General features: G+C 43.1%; 1 protein-coding gene across 1 annotated transcript; it reads right to left on the reverse strand.

Moving 5' to 3' along the window:
• Positions 1-408: 408 nt before the first annotated feature.
• Positions 409-12,933, reverse strand: cndp1 (carnosine dipeptidase 1). Its single transcript, XM_052066444.1, has 12 exons — positions 12,813-12,933; positions 12,535-12,645; positions 11,666-11,809; positions 9,793-9,955; positions 8,886-8,974; positions 7,375-7,572; positions 7,212-7,296; positions 6,605-6,765; positions 6,357-6,521; positions 6,136-6,277; positions 1,221-1,368; positions 409-972 (listed from the first exon to the last, which is right to left on the reverse strand). The coding sequence occupies exons 2-12, from the start codon at positions 12,643-12,645 to the stop codon at positions 894-896; spliced, it is 1,485 nt and encodes a 494-aa protein (XP_051922404.1). The 5' UTR covers positions 12,813-12,933; the 3' UTR covers positions 409-893.
• Positions 12,934-21,972: the final 9,039 nt, after the last annotated feature.

The following is a 21,972-nucleotide window of genomic DNA, read 5'->3' on the forward strand; positions in this document are numbered from 1 at the left end:
TGGTCGCCAAACTTTTTGAAATTGAGTGCTACATCTTGGCCACTGATTAATGTCGAGGGATACAAGCTTGATACTCACTGAGGAAATAAAACCTTTGCTCAAATTACCTTTATTTATTAATCAGAAGCCACTGATCATGTTAAAATACTGACTACCAGTAATTCAGTTCTCTTTGAATAATGTGCCCTCATTGCAGATGATTTTGACTTTGCTGGATCCAGAGGCAAGCGATCGTCACGCGTCCTCGGCTATTCCTCCTCAACTCTGGTGGTAAGAGGCAAAAACAGTGAATCTCCCTGAGGGCACGCTGACTTACTCCCATGAGATTGTCTTTGGAACCCAGTTTCTGACGAAAAAAAATGCTGTGGGTAATATTTTCGACATTTAAAAAAAACACTTTGAAACAGATTTCTTTTGTAGTTTTATTTTATGATATTATCATTCCTCAGTGGCGAATTCAACACACTCTGCCATATATCGCACACATCATTATTTACACGTAGAAAGAGAAACCATATGTCGTGCGGCATCTTGTACGGTGCCACACACAAGATTTTCCAATTAGCAGTGCGGCTGTGTGGTTACAGGAGACTTGTGAGCATAACACACAACTGTTTTCAGTTACTTGGATTGCAACATGCAAAATATTGGAGGCAGTTAATAGCCAGCAGTAGCCTGTTCTGGACAGTATTATCGTCTTTAATTTTCATAAATGCCTGCAAAGAAGTTGATTTGTTATAATCACCCATTTAGAAATGGTTAGAAAATCAAACATGCTGAAAAGACAGAAATACATTACGGTCTCATTTTTGGAACTCCATTAGAATGATCGTGAGACTCTGTCGACTGAACACGAATACAATTTATTGACAAACTGAAGCCGGCCAAATGTCTTACACGCTGCTCTTCTTAATCTGGGACACTTCATACAAGTATGCAATAAATAACTTGGTCCCCTCAATATAATTGTACCTGGAAAGAAATGGAAAATAAATGCTCAGTTAAAACCCATTATTACATTTTAATAAACCATGACAATAATTAAGGTTTAATGAAGCCAAGACACTACACTAAGAAATAAAACCGGGCTCTCATCGCACTTCCAACATTTTTCCCCTCTTCACTATTGCAAACGAATATGAAGCGCTGCCTTCTTCCCATTCGTACCAGTGTCAAAAATAGTAATGAACGTGATATGCGAAGGATGATGAACCACAAACCTGCTTATTTTCTCATTCTGTGAGTGCAGACCATCGTCAAAACCTCCAATAGGCAACATGATGATACTTTTTCCAGTCACATCTTGAAAGGTTTTGGCGATCGGGATGGTCCCACCCTCACGGATCAAATCAGGATCCGTATTGAAAACTGCAAAAAGATCATGGAAAAGGATGCCACGGTATGTGCAAAAAAAATGCATTGCTGTCAACACAACTAGGATGGGTTCAAATACAGAGAATACTTGTTTCATCGCTGAGACGAATCAAATCTCAATGTTGAACTTTCTGAATCTTCATGAAGGCCTGAATCTAAAGGCATTTATTTTAATTAACTAATTACTGAATAATATACATAACACACTTAATTTAATCACACGTTTCTGATTAGCGTTGATTTTGAGCTGCAGGTGACAACTTTTATTAGTTCTGTACTTCTTGGCATGCAAATAATACCGATAGAACATACAGTATAGGCTGCCGTATACATCAGGGCGTTGTGAATTTCTCCATTGTGAGACAATAAAGGTTTTCTTATCTTTTCTTATCCTATGATAACATGGTGGAACCTGAGACCGCACTGGCCTGAAAAACACGCATGGCAGCTTCCCGTGCATGTTTTTATGCCAGTTAACTCTCCGATTAATTGACCAATGCGAAGTTAATTGGAGGTCTCAGTTGTCCTTCGGTATGAATGAATGTGTGAATGGTGATTTTTCTGTGTACCCCCCCACCCCCGTCAAAAAAACGTTTCTAATAGTTCAGTCGTTGAACAGTGTCTATTTAAAGTGGCAAAATGTGCTGTGTCAAATATTTTGATTGAAAATACTATTTGTTGAGTTTTATGCCTTACAAAGCTTCTAATCATTTAGGTCAAATGATTTCATCATAGGCCCGGTAGTCCAGTGGTTAGCACGTCGACGTCACAGTTCAGAGGTACCGGGTTCGATTCCAGCTCCGGCCTCCCTGTGTGGAGTTTGCATGTTCTCCCCGGGCCTGCGTGGATTTTCTCCGGGTGCTCCGGTTTCCTCCCACATTCCAAAAACATGCATGGCAGGCTGATTGGGCGCTCTAAATTGTCCCTCGGTGTGAGTGTGGGCGTGGATGGTTGTTTGTCTCTGAGTGCCCTGCGATTGGCTGGCAACTGATTCAGGGTGTCCCCCGCCTACTGCCCAAAGACAGCTGGGATAGGCTCCAGCACCCCCCGCGACCCTAGTGAGGATCAAGCGGTTCGGAAAATGGATGGATGGATGATTTCATTATAATAATAATACATTTTATTTGAAAGCGCTTTTCATCTCACTCAAAGACACTTTACAAGAGCATAAAAATGTGCATTTAAAACAGGCATACATAATTTACAAAAGTTCATTTGGATGAACAAAAGAAAAATTGGTAAAATAGATTAAAAGGTATTAAAAGCATAGCGGAACAGGTGAGTTTTTAGGGATGATATGAAGGATTAGAGGTCAGTACAGTTGCGGATGTGTTGTGGTAGAGCGTTCCAGAGGGTGGGGGCGGCGACAGAGAAGGCTCGGTCCCCCCAGTTTTTGAGCTTGGTCACGGGGATGGCGAGGAGGTTTGTGTTTGAGGAGCGGAGATAGCGGAAAGATAGGAGGGTGCCTGATTGTGAAGGGCTTTATAGGTGAGTAGGAGCAGTTTAAATTGAATACGCTGGGGAACAGGGAGCCAGTGGAGGTTTTTAAGGACGGGAGTGATGTGATCACGAGTGCGGGTGTGGGTGAGTAGGCAGGCGGTGGCATTCTGGATGTACTGTAGTTTATTGAGGAATTTGGAGGTTGTACCATAGAGAATGCTATTGCAGTAGTCAAGGCGTGGATGAGGGTTTGAGCAGCGTTGAAAGAAAGTGATGGGCGGAGACGAGCAATGTTTTTGAGGTGGACGAAAGCAGTTTTGGTGGTTTGGTTGATGTGTTGATCGAAAGAGAGGTTATTATCAAAAAGGACCCCGAGGTTGCGACAGTGAGAGGAGGGGGACAGGGTGAAGTTATCTATAGTGAGGGTAAAGTTGGTGGTTGTTTGGGTGAGGGACCGAGGACCGATTATTAGCAGTTGAGATTTAGTACAGTTAAGAGTGAGAAAGTTTGTTTGCAACCAGGATTTGACATCTGAGAGACAGTTAGACAGGGTGGAGTGGGTTGTTGGGGTAAATGATTTGGTGGATATGTACAATTGGACATCATCAGCGTAGCAGTGGACCTGGAGACCATGATGACGTATGATTTGGCCGAGGGGTAAAAGATAGAGAATGAAGAGAAGAGGACCAAGCACAGAACCCTGGGGGACACCTTGGGACAGTGAGGCAGTGTAGGAAGAGCAGTTGTTTATGTGTATGAATTGTTTCCTGTCTGTGAGATAATAGTGTAGCCAGGTAAGGACTTTGTCGGTGATGTTTAGGGATTGTAGGCGAGAGAGTAGGATGGAATGGTTGATGGTGTCAAAGGCAGCTGTAAGGTCAAGAAGGATGAGGATGGAGAGTAGGCCGGAGTCAGAGGCGAGGAGGAGGTCATTGGTGATATTAAGGAGGGCTGTTTCAGTGCTGTGTTGTGTACGGAATCCAGATTGAAATTGTTCAAAAAGCTGGTTGCTGTTTAGGTAGGTTTTAATTTGAGATGTGACGGCACGTTCTATGACTTTGGACAGAAAGGGAAGGTTGGAGATGGGTCGAAAGTTGCTCATGATGTCAGGATTGAGTCCGGGTTTTTTGATGATGGGAGTTACGGCAGCCAGTTTGAGTGAGGAGGGGACATAGGCAGAGTTGAGGGAGGAGTTGACAATGTTCATGACGAGGTGGGAGATGGTGGGAAAGCAGTGCTTGACGAAGGAAGATGGGATGGGATCCAGTGTGCAGGTGGAGGAGTTCATTGTTGAAATGATATTGGTGAGTTCGGCTATGGAGACAGGTGTGAATTCAGAGAGAGGTGAAGTAGTTGGAGTGATGGATGCTGGTAGGAAGGGAGGGGGGACAGGTGAGGTGGTGAGTGAACTGTAGAGGATGTCGATTTTGGATAGAAAATGGGATAGGAATGAGTTGCATTTGTCAACGGTGAAAGAGGTTGAAATATTGTCGCTGGGTTTGAGGAGTTTGTTGACGGTGGAGAAGAGAGCCTTTTGGTTGTTGGAGTCGGTGTGGACTAGGTTGGAGTAGTAGGTGGAACGGCTGGAGTTGAGTGCGGTCTTGTATAACTGAAGGTGATCAGTGTAGGCGAGGAGATGAACAGTTAAACCAGATTTTTTATAGAGTCTTTCTAACTGGCGTTTTCGGGTTTTAAGTTTGCGGAGTTCTGGGGTGTACCAAGGGGCTGAGCGAGTGAAGGAGACAGATTTGGTTTTGATGGGGGCGAGTTGGTTAAGACAGGAGGAGAGAGTGCTGTTGTAGTAGTTGGTGAGAACAGTGGGGTCATGGGACAGTGGAGGAGGTAGTATGGACAAGTGGTTGAGGACGGAGGTAGAGAAGTCAGTTGGGGTAACAGATTTGAGGTTTCTGAATGATATGGTGCGCTTTACCTTGGGAATGGGGGTAGGGAGGTGGAGGTCCAGAGTGATAGCCAGGTGATCGGAAATGTTGAGGTTGGTGCTCGAGAGTTTTTCAATGGTGAGACCGGTGGAATAGACCAAGTCCAGAGTGTGACCGTGGGTGTGGGTGGGGAAGTTGACATGTTGAGTGAAGTTAAGGCAGTACAAAAGGTCAAGAAATTCAGAGGCATGTTTGCAGTTGGTATCGTCGATGTGGAAGTTAAAGTCGCCAAGGAGCAGAGTGAAAGGTGAGATAAGTGAAAGCTGTGTGACAAAATCTGAGAAGTCTGATAAATATGATGGGTTGAATTTTGGACGGTAAATGACAGCAATGACCAGGGGGGAGCGACCAGGGAATTTGAAGGTGATGTGTTCAAAGGACTCAGTGGGTGAGGTGGATATAGTGCTGATTTTAAACTCTATTTTATGGACTGATGCCACCCCACCACCTCGGCCAGTGAGGCGGGGCTTGTCGATGTAGGTGTAACCAGGTGGGGTGGCTTGGTTGAGTGAGAAGTAGTCCAGGTGTTTGTGCCAGGTTTCGGTGATAAAGAGGAAGTCCAGGTTATTGTCAGTTATGAATTCGTGTAAGACGAGTGCTTTGTCATATCTGTGATTGAGCGGTTCAGAATTTCGCTAATTGTCATTGAGCAGGGCAGGACATTTACATAATGATTTGGAAGCAAAGCTGGACAAATATCTGCCATTTTCAAGCAAAAGCCATTGGACTTAAGCGTCTGAAACACACTGTGAAAATCCAAAGGTAAGCAGAGCAGCAATGAGTTTGGTTGGATTTCCAAATTAGCATTAACTAGAACATCATTAGCGTCAAAGAAGGGGCAAATTCTCATGAACATCCAGCCTCATGAACAGTTACTGTGTGTGTGTTGTGCAAATATTCAGTGAATTTGGTGTATGTGTCGCTGGGGGAGATTTGTTGTTGTCGCGGCGTTCACTGCATGTAGCACATATTGGATCTGCATTCTGTTTTCCTCGTTTTCCTTTAGTTCTGTTATGAAAACTAAGGTATAAATGGGACAGAGAAGAAAATGCTTTCAGTATATGACGCATATGAGCACCATACAGTATGTTGTGCATGCCAGGAACCTTTTTTAAATTCGTGGATAATCTCTTGTACCTAACAACATTTTTGTTGCTCACCGATCAGGTTAGATCGGTGATTATGAGGCCTCCACGGAAACCTCAGGACCCCCATGCGGGAGCTGCAGTCACCAGGTCTGTTGGAGATGTGTTCAAATTGTTTTCCACCTGTTCACTCTTGACAGCCCTGATGGTCTCCTCATAACTTAGTATTTATTTTATTTTGTGTTTTTCCTACAAGTGATGTGTTGCATGAGATACGGAATAAAAGAATACAATACCTCTCTTAACAGCTGCTTTGCCGGCCTCGTAGAGCTGGTCTCGGATATCAGCTATCCAAGGCTTTGCTCCAATCACCATTGTGACTTTTAGTTTGTTTGGACTCCTCCTCTTGGCAAACATTGAATGCAGGTACTCCGTGACCTTAAGCAAAGTATTGATAAGGAAATTAGATGTTACTTGACAAGTGGAATTTATTTAGTGTCGAACAAAGAAGACTCACCTGTTTCTTGACCATCACAGGTTCCATATTAGGGACTTGTCTAATGGAGAATTTTGCAATAACCTTAGCAGGAATGACGGTTTTAGTGCCAGGGTCAGAGAATGCTCCCTCAATGCCATGAATGGAGACAGTAGGATAGCGCCATCTATGAGCCAACAAGTCCACCTACAGAAAGAAGAGTCACTTTTCTTGGAGCAGTCTTCTTGCTTGATACAAAAAAAATGTGCCAAATTGTTCACATTTGCCACCTTGTTATTGTACATGAGCTGACTGACACCAATCTTGCTCATGTAGCTCTCAAGATCAAACTGGATATCTTGGTACATTTTCCATTCTTCATCAGATAAGGGAGCGACAGCCTCCCTGATCCCAGGAATCAAGATCTTACCACTTGGGCTTATAAGAGTATCTGCAGAGTGGAGGATCTGGATTTAATGGTTTTGCCTTACAGCCCACCACCACATATTTGCAAATTAACGATACGCATGCAGTGTTTAACATGTTTCTCATCCAACCATTCTTTTTCTAATCCTCTAAGCCTCACAAGGGTCCTGGAGCCTATCCCAGCTGTCTTTGGGCAGTAGGCGAGGGAGACCCTAAACTGGTTCGCAGCCAATCGCAGGGCACACATAGACGAACAATCACCCACAGTCACAAGCTTTTCATGTCATATCTAAGAAATTGGGGTGCTGGAGGAGGACCCATGACTTCCTGTTTCTGTTTCCCCCTGTTAAATGTCTTTTCATGTGTATTGGAGAGGTTGAAGGTGGAAAATGAATTCTGTTGCTCTGGACTTGCTCATTGTGTAATGGCAATGAAATGTGATTTCCATTCCATTTCCAAATACACACTCACCCAGAAGGCCAATGATATCAGTCATTGGTTCTATTACAGTGCCTCCATAAACACCGGAATGCAAGTCCTGTTTGGGGCCTTCAACCTGCAAATGAAAAAGAGGTCAGAATCAGGCATAGTTTTTTTGTTGTTTGGCTCATGAATCTATGCACACTCATACAACCTCGGCAAAGAAATAGCAGTTGCCCCGAGTGCCGTAGGTTAGAGCTGGTTTTCTGCTGAGCCAACCACAGTCAGAAATTATGATGTAATCCACATCGGAGAAGAATGTGTCTCTGTGTGACTGAATCATTGCATCAAGACCATTGGAGCCCGTTTCCTCCATGCCCTCAAAGATGAATTTCACATTTACTGGTAATTCCTGGAGTGCAAAAATGAAAGTAAAAGTAAAATTAGACCTGATTCAAGTTTTTAACATTCAACCAAGGAATTATTTTTCCTTCAAAAAAGAGTGCAGGTAAAAAAACTGAGAAGAACTGGGAGATTAAAAAAAAAAAGAGCCAGGTCTCAAAGGAGCACCAGAACAGTCCATAGCTGTTAGCCTCTCAACAGCCCTTGCTGCACATTAATTACTGTCATTATTGATTTAAGTCCTGAAGTTATGCTGCTGTGAGCCGAATCATTAGGCACAAGCTGTTTGCGCTTTTCGTTGCAGCACTGCGACTTTGTATCCCCAGTTCCCGAGAGCCATTTCTTGTGCCTCAGCTTGAGACACCTCAATTGTAGCCTCAATGTTCTCACCACTTCCAAGCTCTACATCAGCATCTCTGCTCTTCACCTGAGTATCCAATTTGTTACTCATCTTTGCAGAACTCTCCAGCCAACCTGAACCTGAACCTATATTTAGACCAACCTCTTCTGTGACTCCAACTATTCTCCCAACCACTGCTTCTGCCTTCCACCTGGCCTGATTTGTAAGTCCCTCCTGCCTTGTTTATTGACCATTGAAACTGGAACTCGGGTTTAGATTTTGGGATCTTGGACAAGTTCGGTGAACAATAGAAACCTGATTACAGTACCGGTTTTCAACCTGGCTTAGATTTGATTCGGATTTGGATTGTTAACCTCCACTATTCCATCCCAGCCAATCTCTGAGCAACAAGGTACGCAAGATTCATTTGCCTGCCTCCTCCAACCCACCTGCTTTTCTCAGCCTGTGCCTTGCTGCCCCATTACCCTGTTCCACACACGGTTGGCTTCAAGAATGCTGCACCCAACAAACACCTTGGCATATGTACATTAAATTGAACTTATTTGTGCTGTCCTCTTGGAGGAGCTTCAGTCTCCACTTGGGTATCACTGCCTTTTGGAGAATTCTCCTCTTAATACCTTCTGTCATATACAAGTTTTATAATGTCTCTCATTATGCCCTGAGAGAAGCATAAAATTTAGACTCATAAATACAATGATGCATGTGAATATTACTGATTCAAATGTTTGTCCTCGACCCACACTTTAAAATGCACCTCGGGGTTGACTGTACGACCATGATACAAACTCAGAATTGCATGATACTAAAATTTGGCCGAGTCATTCTTTTCAGGACAATCAAGAGTGCCATGAACAAGTTCCTCTCTTGAAGAAAATGTGGTTGTAGGTTGACCCATCACAAGACAAATCTTTGAAAGAAAAGCTTAATCAATATTGGTATTGGTAATGTGGACACTTTCACACCATATTAAGGGACTTGTAAGCCTCCACAGCATGAATCCAAGCTAAAACTGGAGCTTTGTTGTCTGATGCTCCTCTGCCATACAGGTTACCTGTAAATACAAAAAAGACATACATCGATGAATTTAATTTTATCGGGTTTGTAAAATGTGTATAGGCTGTAACAGTCCCGCGGCACCTTGACTTACAGGCTTCATTTGTTCTGAGACCAAACTCAGAACATTCATATCCCTATTCAACTTTTTGAAATGAATGAAAAATTGCATTAATCTGATCCGTTACACCCAAAAAACACCACCACGTTTTGTTCAAGATAAATAGCAGAATAAAGAAAAATATAAAACACACAATAAAATTGAATGTGAGAAAAAAATGAATAAAATGGGTTTATGAAAGGGAAATTAAGATGAAATGAAAATACAGGTACATGCAAACACTTGAGTACTTTTGTGTGTTGTGCCTTTACATTTTGTTAAGTCAAACTTCCGTCCGTCAGTGTAATCATCACTAAAGTATTGACAGGCGTCTCTGTCTGTCACTGCCGGATGCCTATTTCGCTGACGACTGATGGCAACACGCACCCGCACCCCCCCCCCCCACCTCCAACTTCCTACCCCCCACCCTCTCCCTGTCTTGCGTGTGTCTCTTCGCAAGGGTGAATACAGCAGGCTTGAGTAGACTGCATTGACGAGACACGTACAGTAGGTAGAGGTATGCAATAAAGAAACAACAGAGCATGTATTAGAACCTTGTCTACAGTAGTCAGATTGGCAAGACGCCAACTAGTTAATGAGCTAAGAGGTTAGAAAGTAGTTTTGAATACTACAGACATTTTTATAGAGGAATTCTTCTGAATTAAGGTTTACATTTACACATTTTTTGGCATGACGTTTTACAAAGAAAAATTTACCATTTATTTCAGTTAGGTTGAACGGATCAGTGGCCCAGCCATCCTCAAGCTTTGCTGGTTGGACATCTGTATGGCCGTAGATACACACGGTGCGTTTGTCGGAGTCATTTCCAAACTGAGCAGTCACAACATTCGGCAACATTATGATCTGTCCATCAGGCAGCTGCAAATGCAAACAGACATGTCATTTTTCATTCATCCATCTTCCGTACTGCTTGATCCTCACTAGGGTCGCGGGGGGTGCTGGAGCCCATCCCAGCCGTCTCCGGGCAGTAGGCGGGGGACACCCTGAATCGGTTGCCAGCCAATCGCAGGGCACACAGAAACAAACAACCATTCGCACTCACACTCACACCTAGGGACAATTTAGAGTGTTCAATCAGCCTGCCACGCATGTTTTTGGAATGTGGGAGGAAACCGGAGCACCCGGAGAAAACCCACGCAGGCCCGGGGAGAACATGCAAACTCCACACAGGGAGGCCGGAGCTGGAATCGAACCCGGTACCTCTGCACTGTGAAGCCGACGTGCTAACCACTTGGCTACCGGGCCGCCATGTCATTTTTATTTGCAAAATTTTAGGGCAGGACTCGTGAGTGGTGAGCATGTCAGTTGCAGGTTCTGGTTTTCAGTCTTGGCATCCCTGTGAGGAGTTGGTATGTTCTCACCGTGCCCAATGGGGTTTCTCAGAGTGTTAGTTTAATTAAAGACTCGAAAGTGTCAACGGTTGTGAGTGCGGATGGTTGTTTGTCTGCACGTGCTCAGAGATTTGTGACGAGTCCAGGGTATATCCTGCCTCGTTAACAAAGTCCTCCCACTCACAACTCTAAAGAGGAAATAAGGAAGTGTGTCTTCTTAATGAAAGAAAAATCATTAAAAGAAAAAGAAAATGTTCCGAAAAATTAACGGATGAAAATTAGTCTTGTCTTTTGAATTGTGATTCAATAGAATTATTTTGAAAAATACACGCCTGTACCAGCACAGATTTTGTTTGGGATGAATGTCGGCGCCAGACAGACCTGGGGTGCTTGTGTTTTTTGCGCCTGTAATGGGCAGCATTTTTCACAACCCCGTTTTGTTCAGTGGAGATGCGGATGGCTGCTGAAGTTGAGGATGAGGAGAGAGGAGCGTCGGCGCAGAGCGCCGATGCGTGTTTGGAACCGAGAGTCGCCGCTTGGAATTGAAATGGATTTCCATGGGACAGGAGAACTGAACCAATCTCTTTTTTCATCAATGAATGCTACAGCCACTTGTTGACTTTGAAACTTTGTAGCCGACGTGTGCACATTTTGAGCAGGACGTCTCTGATCCACTGGCTAAAGGACACCTTGATTCTCTCCTCTTTCATCTCAAACTGCTTCAAACAACAAAGCGTGTGACGGAAAAATGGTTAGGACTGCACGACTGTCCGTGTTTTATGTTATGTGTTGTGTTTATCATTTTACTTTATGTTAACCGTTTTGTTAAGCGCTTTGTTACAGCTGCCGCTGTTGTGAAAGCGCTATATAAATCAGCATGTATTGTATTGTATTGTAAAAATAAATACAAATACAACTCATGAAACAGGCCTGGACAAAACTGATGGTACCCCTAGAAAAGACCATAGAGTCATGCTCTCAATATCTTACCTAGTAGATACTCTGTGTATGTGTGTGTGTGTGTGTTCATGTGTGTGTGTGTGCGTGTGTGTGTGCGTGCGTGTGTGTGTGCATGTGTGTGCATGAATGCGTGGAAGGGGATATAGTTGGGGGACTGCAGCCCAGTAGAACTTCATGCCTTTGGAACCGGTAATTTTGTATGAAGTTTTCATGTTGTCACTGTGCACGAGTGCGTTCTGCCAAGGCACTGGCAGTCTGTTCTTACACGTCAACTCACCTCTTGATTACCGATGTCGATTAAATTGACGCTTCCTCCCATTTGCTGGAGCTTCTTTGCCGTCAACTCCATCATGCGGTGTAACTCTGATCTCTTGAGGATGTTGCTGGAGTCACTTTCAACAGCTACCCATTCCCGTAGAGCCTACCATATACATCAAGTGTATGCCAGTCATTCTTAGAAGCAGAATCTCACACCAACAAAGGCATTCGTCATCTTGAAAATAACAACAGTATGCAAAAAAAAAAAAGACACATTCATCCAATGATGTTGTCTTTCAGGGAGATTGCGCTGCTGGAGCCTACACCAGCTACAGTATTCGCGAGTACAATGCGCTCAAGTTATTACTTTTGAGACTCCTTCAACTGTACGAACTGTTAAAGGAGGACCAATTGAATTGGTGGAAGGACGCTGGCTGTGCTGTACTCAGTTTTGAGTGACGTGTTCAATCAAGAGAATTATTCTTTTCAAAATTTGTAATATTGTGGTTACAGTTTGCTGTGTGGAATTGAATTCCATTATTGTAAGAAATGTTTCTACCTCAGAAATGAATGTCAGACATAATAATTATATATTACTCTGTGTAGTAACATTGGCTGAAGAAAAAAAATACAGTACATATACAGTATATAAAATATAAATATAAATATATATACGGTATATACTGTATGTACTGTATATTGTATATACAGTATATACGGTATATACTGTATATACTGTATATTGTAGACATGTTTTTTTAAATACAATGTTACTCTTCTTTCACAGAAGGAGCTTGGGTTGCATCCGAACCATTAAAAATGCATAATGTAATAATAATTTAGTGTACGAATAACTCGAGGATACCGACAATTTAAAAGGCACTGTACCTCGACATACTCTTCTTGATGGCTGTCCACATAGTTTGCCAGGTTGGTGTACTGGAAACCATGAACACTGGAGAAAAGCAGCAAGATCAAGGGTGTCCTCGGACAATTCATCTGTTGTTGAGAAAATTGGAATTGCATGTTTAAATTTTTTAAAAAGTTGATAATGTACTGAATGAACTCCTGTATATTCAGTGTTTTTTCGGTGTCTTCTATCTGTGCAAAAAATTAGTTGATTTGAGAAACAGATGCAAGCACATTATGCTATACAGCATACTCACCTTTGGATGTTCTGAATGCCAAAGTCAAATCCGGGACCGTTCTCAGCTTTTGTTTGGATCGCTTGGCTTTTTGGAACAAATTTATATAGCTTCTTCCCCCACCCCACACACACTTCACATAAATCTCGAGTCCAATATTTTCCTGACAGCGCCAAGAGAGCTGACTAATTATTCTTTCGGCTGGCATGCACAAGAACAGAGGTTTACTCTATTGATCCTGCAACAAGAATTCACACCAGGCTTCAGCCGGAACAAAAACAACATGATGGATTAGCACATTCCTGTTGTCCGATTTCCAAGCAGCTCACAGTGGTCTATCTATATTTGTTAGAAGGTGAAAGTGTTCAAAGCAAATTGCTTCTCCTCCCCTGTTGCTTGAGAGACTTGAAGTCCATGTTGTGTATCCAGGAACCCATACCGCAACCACATTTTTGTCTGGAAAAACAAGTTGAGAATATGTGACGTTAAATCCATGCTGGTGGCATCCAGTATCTGCTTGGGCTGTCACAATTGACTATTTTTAGAATTGTTCATTCCATCAATTAATAAAATAATCAGATACAATTGCATTTTGCTTGAAGGTTCATTGAAAATTCCCCCCACCCCATGAAGGTTTATTATCCGATTATTGGTGTATTGTTATTTGGTATTGTTCAATAAATCAACAATTCTTATTTCTTATTCTTATTCTTATTCATCCCATGGCCTAAGAGGCCGTCGGGGTGCCATGGTGGAGGTCTGGGCAGTCAGGGATCTCCAGCACTCTCGGTCCTTAGCTGTTCGTAGCAGGGTCTGGAAGCTGCAGTTAGTCCATTCCTTAATGTTGTCCATCCAGCACTTTCTCTGTCTGCCTCTTCTCCGTTTCCCTTCCACTGTCCCCTGTAGGATGGTTTTGGATAGCGAGGTATGCCTTGTAACGTGGCCATACCAGGCCATTTTGCGACGTTTTACCGTTGACAGTACGGGGTCCTGTTCTCCAGCGAGAGTGGTGACTAGCTGTCTGACATAGTCATTTGTCCGGTGTTCTCTATAAGATATATGGAGCATCCTTCTGTAGCTCTTGTTCTCAAAGGACTGAATCCTGCGTTCCGTGTCTGCTGTGAGTGTCCAACTCTCACAGCCGTATAGTAAGGTGGAGAGTACCAGGGACTTGTACAGCCTGACCTTCACCGTGAAGCTGATGGTATTGCTCCTCCAAATTCTGGCCAGTCTTGTCATGGCTGATGTTGCGATGCCTATTCTTGCTTTAATCTCCTTTGTGGAGCTGCCATCCTCACTCACAAAGGACCCAAGGTATTTGAAGTCCTTAACCACTTCCAGGGTTTGCCTGTTCAATGTGATGCTTGTTGGTGTTGTTTTACTGTGGCTATTGACCAGTATCTTGCTTTTCTCTGCACTTATCTCCATGCCATAAGCCCTCGCTACCTCTTCCAGTCTGGTGGTAAGATCCTGGAGTTCAGCTTCGCTTTTTCCCATAAGGTCTATGTCATCAGCGAACCGGAGGTTGCAGATGGGTCTTCCTCCGATGGATATGGAGGTGTGGAACTCTTCAAGGGCCTCGTCCATGATGTTTTCCAGAAAGACATTGAATAGGACAGGGGACAGAAGACATCCTTGGCGGACACCGATCGATGTTTTAAAAAGTTCTCCCATAGTGTTGTTAATGAGAACTGCACTACTTTAATTTGTGTAGAGTGATTGGATGACCTGGATGAGATTATTGTTGAAGTTGTAGTTTCGGAGCACCTGCCACAGCCCCTCATGCCACACACGGTCAAAGGCTTTTTTAAAGTCGATGAAGTTGTGGTAAAGGTCATGTTGATGCTGGAGGTGTTTCTCGATGAGTAATCTGATGTTAAAGATCTGCTCCGTGGTACTCCTTTTTGGTCGGAATCCTGCTTGTTCTTCTGAAATGATTTCCTCTGCCCTGCTCTTTAGTCTATTCAGGATGATCCGTAGTAGCACCTTGCTTGCATGGCAGATCAGGCTGATGGTCCTGTAGTTCTGACACTGCCTTGAGTTCCCTTTCTTAGGGATGGGAATAACGAGAGATTGTGTCCATTTTTGAGGCCATTGCTTGGTTACCCAGATATTTTGACAGATGTGTGTGAGTACTTTTGTTGTCTCATGCCCTCCATGTTTCCAAAGCTCTGCAGGAATGTTGTCGATGCCAGGTGATTGCCAATTTGCAGGCTCCTTACTGCCTCCTCCACTTCAGCCTGGAGTATTGGCACGTCGGCATCTTCGCTGGTAGTCTTTGTGGCGTCGGTGATTATGTTAAGGTTGGGTTTTATTGTGAAATTGTAGAGTTCCTGGCAGTACTCTGTCGATCTTCTGGTTACTGCTGTCTTTCCGGTTAGCAGAGCACCGTCCCCATCTTCTATTATTGTTGCTGTATGTTGCCGTGTCTTTGTCAGTGTCTTCAATGTGGCGTATGCTGCTTTACTATTGCCCTGTCGTGTCCCTGCATCTATGTTTTCACACTGCTCTGTGATCCACTTCTCCTTCGCTTCCCTCATCCTCTTCCTGATATTTTTGTTCACCAGAGTGTGCTGTTCTGCTGCCTCTGGGTCATCCTTCTTGGTCCTTTTTAATGTCCTTCTATGGTCACACAAATCAAGGATGTCATCTGTGACCCACGGATTCTTTTTCTTTCTAAACTTCCCCAATACTTCTGTCGCTGTTTCTACGAGTATGCTCTCCATAGTGCCTGTCAATGAGTCTATGTCTTGTAGTAGGTTAAGTGTTGCAAATTTTCCTCCTATGCTTGCCTCAAATATTCCTGCAACTTGTGGGTCTTTCAGTTTGTCTAAGTTGAACCTGATGCGTGGTGTACTGTGTTGCTTTTGTGTTTTAAGTTTGAGTCTGAGCGTCAGCAGTACCATATCGTGGTCACTTCCCACGTCCGCACCAGGAAACGTTCTGGTTTGGGCTTTGTTGATGCTTGACTTGAATCTTTGTGGGGTGAATATGTAGTCGATTTGATTGTGTGTCACACCATTTGGTGAATGCCATGTCGTTCTGCGGGAGATTTTATGTGGAAACAGTGTGTTGGCTGCGGTGAGCTTGTGGCTCCTTGCGAATTCCAGAAGTCTTAGCCCTCTGTCATTCGTTTCTCCTAGCCCAAAACGTCCTGCTGTCCCTTCCCAGTGCTCATGTGCGTCTGTGCCTATTTTGGCATTCCAGTCTCCCTGGACAATGAGAAAGTCCTTCTTGGGTGTTGCCTTGATGGTGTTTTCTAACTCCTCATAAAAAGTTTCTACTGCATCATCATCATAATCCATCGTTGGGGCATACACTTGTATGATGGTAATATTCATGGGCCGCGCAGCGATCCGGATGCTGATGAGCCTGCTGGATATAGGCGTGCAGCTGATGACTGAGTTAATTTTGCTGTTGTTGAAAATAAAGCCAACTCCATGTTGGTGTCTAGATTCCTCTCCACTATACCATATCTTGTGACCGTCTTCTGTGGTGGTCTCACCACAGCTGGTCCACCTAACCTCAGCCATTCCCAAGACGTCCCACCTGTATCTGTCTAGTTCATGGATCAGCTCTTTCACTTTCCCACAGGCATACAGTGTGCGGACATTCCATGTACCAATGACGGTATCACTCCTTGGGAGGCTGTGATGACTCTATGGTGTTCTTGTCCCAGTAGTAAACTTGTCGTCCCCACCCTGGGGCAAATCAGTGGGTAGCGCGGTCGTTGTTTTTCCGGGCCACGACCGATCCGGCATGTGTGATCCTGACTGTTTATTCCTCATGACATTTCAGTAGGCGATTAAACTTGGTGGTGCCTATCTCCTCTCCAAGCTCTTCACCAGGGGGCCAGGGGCCCCCCGGCTACCCTTGTCTAGTTTAGCCTGCCGGTCGAAGCAGTTTACCGTGGTGTGGCCGCAGAAACTCTGCTACTTGGAGCCATAGACAAGAGCTGGGTGTTGGTGAGGACCAGTTAGGGATCAACCAGCTATAAAGCATCAGCAATGCAGCTGCGACCGTATCGCCCTCAAGGGTACTACCTCTCCCGTACACCCCATACACCACCAACACACAATACCATATACATATAGAGTATACATGTCACGTCCCGTGTTTGCCAGCAGGGGGCAGGCTTTTGCCTGCCGCTTGCACACCTGTCACCCATTGGTGATTAATTTCTCAGCCTTTATTTGGACGCTCTGGCAGTCTACTCACTGCCGGAGTATTCCACGCCGTGCCATTACTCTCGCCGAGTCCTTCTCAAGTAAATTATTATCTTTAAATCGATTGACTGTTATTGCGTGCAGTCTTATCCGCTCGTGTGAAATTCTAGAGTTGCCTAATCATTTTCCTTGCTGTTGTTTTCGCAAGCGTTTTCTGTTACATCCTTATTCATTCCTGGTCCTTATTTTGACCAGCGTCGTCTGTTTGTTTTGCCTAGACGGGTATTTTGTGTTTATATTAAATCTCATTTTTGTCTGACAAACATCTTTCTGTGTCTGCTACTTAGGGGATCCACTTCCTTATTTTGTTGTGCATGAAGCAATAATTCCATCGCTTCGGGCACAACATGACAATACATACATACTTACATACACACACATTTTATATATATATATATATATATATATATATATATATATATATATATATATATATATATATATATATATATATATATTCATTCATTCATCTTCCTAACCGCTTGATCCTCACTAGGGTCTCGGGGGTGCTGGAGCCTATCCCAGCTGTCTCCGGGCAGTAGGCGGGGGACACCCTGAATCGGTTGCCAGCCAATCGCAGGGCACACAGTGACGAACAACCATTCGCACTCACACTCACACCTCGGGACAATTTAGAGTGTTCAATCAGCCTGCCATGCATATTTTTGGAATGTGGGAGAAACCGGAGCACCCGGGGAAAACCCACGCAGGCCCGGGGAGAACATGCAAACTCCACACAGTATATATATATATATATATATATATATATATATATATATATATATATATATATATATATATATATATATATCCTGTCCTAAGAAGCCAGCTCAATGGCAAGAATAAGACCCGGGCAATAAACAGCTATGCCCTGCCAGTGATCAGATACCCTGCAGGAATAATAAGGTGGCCAAAGGAAGAGATTCAGACCACGGACGTTAAGACCCGAAAACTCCTAACCATGCATGGAGGATTCCATCCCAAATCCAGCACCCTGAGACTGTACGCAAGCAGAAAGGAAGGACGGGGGGACTAGTGAGTGTGAGAGCCACTGTCCAGGATGAAACATCCAAGCTCCATGAATACATCAAGGAGAAGGCTCCAAGGGATGACGTACTCAGAGAATGTCTCAGACAATGGGGAACAGAAGATGAGGCGCTGGAAGAGGGACCATCATGGGAGGACAAGCTCCTACAAGGGATGTACCACCGGACCATAACTGACGTGGCTGATCTCAAGAAGTCCTATCAGTGGCTAGAGAGGGCTGGCCTGAAGGACAGCACAGAGGCACTCATCCTGGCTGATAGACCACACCAGACAAGACCCAAGGTGTAGGTTGTGCAAAGAGGCACCTGAGACGATCCAACACATAACTGCAGGGTGTAAGATGCTGGCAGGGAAAGCCTACATGCAACGCCATAACCAGGTTGCTGGCATAGTCTACCGAAACATCTGTGCGGAGTATGGACTGGAAACCCCAAGGTCAAAATGGGAAACACCTCCGAAGGTGGTGGAGAATGACAGAGCGAAGATCCTGTGGGACTTCCAGATCCAGACTGACAAGATGGTAATGGCGAACCAACCAGATATCGTGATAATAGATAAAGGGCAGAGGAAAGCCGTTGTGGTGGATGTAGCGGTCCCAAGTGATGAAAACATCAGGAAGAAGGAACATGAGAAACTCGAGAAATACCAAGGGCTCAGAGAGGAGCTGGAGAGAGCCTGTAAGGTAAAGGTGACAGTCGTGCCTGTGGTGGTCGGAGCACTCGGGGCAGTGACCCCCAAACTAGATGAGTGGTTGCAACAGATCCCGGGAACAACATTGGACATCTCAGTCCAGAAATGTGCAGTGCTGGGAACAGCAAGGATACTGCGCAGAACCCTCAAGCTTCCTGGCCTCTGGTAGAGGACCTGAGCTGAATGAGGGACGGACACCACCCGAGTGGTGTATATATATATATATATATATATATATATATATATATATATATATATATATATATTAGAGCTGTCAGTTTAGTGCATTTTTATTGGCATTAATTTAAATTAATTTTAACGGGATTAAAATTTTTCTCGCAAGACTAACGCGGCACACGTCACAAGCGGATGTTACGTTGCTCTATAAATACACCAGAAACAAAGCAACAAGCGCGCTGCAGAAGTCCACGCCCATGTCTGTTTTGCCAGCCACGGCAGCGCGAGACACAGAAAGAGTTTATGAATGGAAAGTTTACTTTTCAAAAGTTGCCATATTGCTCCACTGACAAGACCAAAGTTATCTGTTCTTCTCTCTCTCTCTGTATCATACAGGTATACGATGTATGCCCCTGACGCGATTGTTACTTGTTTGGAACTATTTTGTGTGGAAGGTTACAGTGTTCTGTGTCCATGTAAATAGAGCGGGTGGAGCTTCTCTGTGTTCGTCTGACAGTGACAGTGCGCTACAGTGGTAGCGACCTAGCGAAAGTGAAATGTCTCCAGCGTTGTCATCGAACCAAGTGTAGTCATTCGAAATGAGGTCTACACAAAACCGTAGAGAGACTTCCGCGCAAGAAGGACCAATACAATCAACATAGCCTGACTGTGTTAGGGGGAGTGACCCCCCCGTCCCCCCCCCACACACACACCGTTCAGAATGGTTTGCCCCAGCAGCACGGGGGGAGTGCGTGCGCTTTTTTGTACGGCGGGCAGTTTGGAATACAGCGGCACATAATGAACGCTGGTGTCCGGTGTCTCGTTATTCTTCAACAAACGTACAGAAACAGACTGCTGTGTTGAAAGCAAACTTGAGAAAAATGAAGTATGCAACCATGGTTTAAATCCACTATAGGCTGAGTACTAGTGTACCTTAGATGTGCACTTTACAATGTTATATTGCTCTGTTTTGATTTCATAAAAAAAGCTGTTAAAGCAGCTGTTGTGTGACAAAATATTTTTTTCACCGTTATTGATGGACAGTAATATTGTGTGAGAGATTATGTATGAATAACTGCACCAAGTGAATAATGTTTACGTAAAATTGAAAATCGAAATTGTTATTTCAGTAAATATTTGCATTTGGCACATAGAAAACTGATTCATGATTCCATCTTGATGAGAGCATTAAAATGGGGAAAAATAGGACAAAAAATGTAAAAGGAAATTCAGAAACGATCAAAATGTGTGAGTAATCACGATTAATTTTTTTAGTTGATTTGAGTTAATTATGACAGTTGCATTTTTAATTAGATTAAATATTTTAATCGTTTGACAGCTCTATTATATATATATCGAGCGATATCATGCATAAGGGAGTGATGTACTCACCAACATTTTTTAAACTGAGAGCTACTTCTTGGGTAATGCTTAATGTGAAAGAAGAACTGCCAGTTTGATATCCACTGAGCCTGCTTCAGGTTAAACTACATGCCAATTTGAGGTTGTTCATACTACAGCTGCAAATAATAATTTTCATCACCAATTAAATTGACAATTATAACTTCCCTAAACTGATTATGACTCAGATGCTGGTTTGGTCCCTATGTCAGAAAATAGAGTCAAATCAAATCACCGTATTCCAAAGTAAATGCAGATGTTTGCAAATGTCTTACTTTTGGAATACAAAGGATTATCTGTTTTCATGAAGGACTCAAGAAATCAGAGGATATTTCCTGTTGGAAGGCTGAAATCAGAGGTTTTGAACAATTTTAAGGTAAGCGGTGGCTCTAAATCATCACTCAATTGTCAAAGTAGTTGTTGGTTGATTTGACCGATTGGCTGTTGATTAATCAGTTAAATGTGACTCCTTTATGTGGATCTGTCTAGGAGGCTGTGACCAAGGAAAATTCATTGCTTCACGGGTTCCACTGCATCCTGGGTTTGATTCAAGGGAACAAAAGAGGTAAGCTCGAATGAAGACATCATTTCATTTTGTCCAGCTTTAGGTCTCTAACCTTGTTAACACAGTCGATTGAGTTTTGGATGTGATGTGGTGTATTGCCCACCAAGGGTGCTTAGATGTGAGCCACATGCTGAACAATATTAGAAGTCAGAGAGTTGTTGCTGCTGACAGGGGTCTGGGAGGTGCCCCTTTGTGTAATTTTGGAAAGCCTTAAATGTCAGGAATGGTCTCCCGTGGATAAAGCCGGTAATAAAGCACACTGTTAATGGTACTTGACTTTTGTAATGTTTGTTGGTACTGATTGCACTCAAGAACAATTTGAGGAAAAAAAATATGTTGAGTTAAATTTTTATGTTGAATAAAACTACGCTTGCCGGTAGATTCCAAAATATCAGTTTTTATTTTTTTTTCAGCATGTCAATTTTTTCTTCTCAACTTACCCTCAAGATAAGAAGCAAAACTGCAGGATGAATTCAGGAAACGGAGGGGATATTGTATTATTGACAATGTAAAGTTCAAAGCGATTTTTTTTTCTTTACGGAGCAGTTTTGCAAATCAATTACTTATTTTGAGGGGCAACTTTCTAACTTTTTTTGCAGGTTAAGCAAGGGAACTGAATCAAGGGTTTCATTGAACATTTATTTAACAATAAAACTATGACAATATAATTGAATGACAAATTTGTTTTTTCTTTTTATAGACCGTTTTTTGGAGGTTAATGCTAGGCAACTGAAGCAAGGGCTTTATTCAACATTTATTTAAGAATAAAAATATGTCAATATTAAATAAAAAATATGACAATGTAATTGAATGAACAATTTGGGTTTTGTTTTTTTACAAACAGTTTTTATTTCTTAAATCCGCATTGTTCATAGCACAAACTTTACTTTCCTGTCTACAAGCCAGGCTAAATTGATTTTAAACAACAACAACAACAAAAACACAGCTGTAATTTTGTGAATATTCGTTATGCAGACATTAAAGGTGAAAGTCAAAAGTCAGGACTCTCTTGTGAAAGCAAACAAATGATTAAATTACGGATAAATTATAAATATTTCAAACTATATTAATATTT

Source organism: Hippocampus zosterae, chromosome 5, assembly GCF_025434085.1.
Source record: "Hippocampus zosterae strain Florida chromosome 5, ASM2543408v3, whole genome shotgun sequence".
Classification (NCBI taxonomy): Eukaryota; Metazoa; Chordata; class Actinopteri; order Syngnathiformes; family Syngnathidae; genus Hippocampus; species Hippocampus zosterae.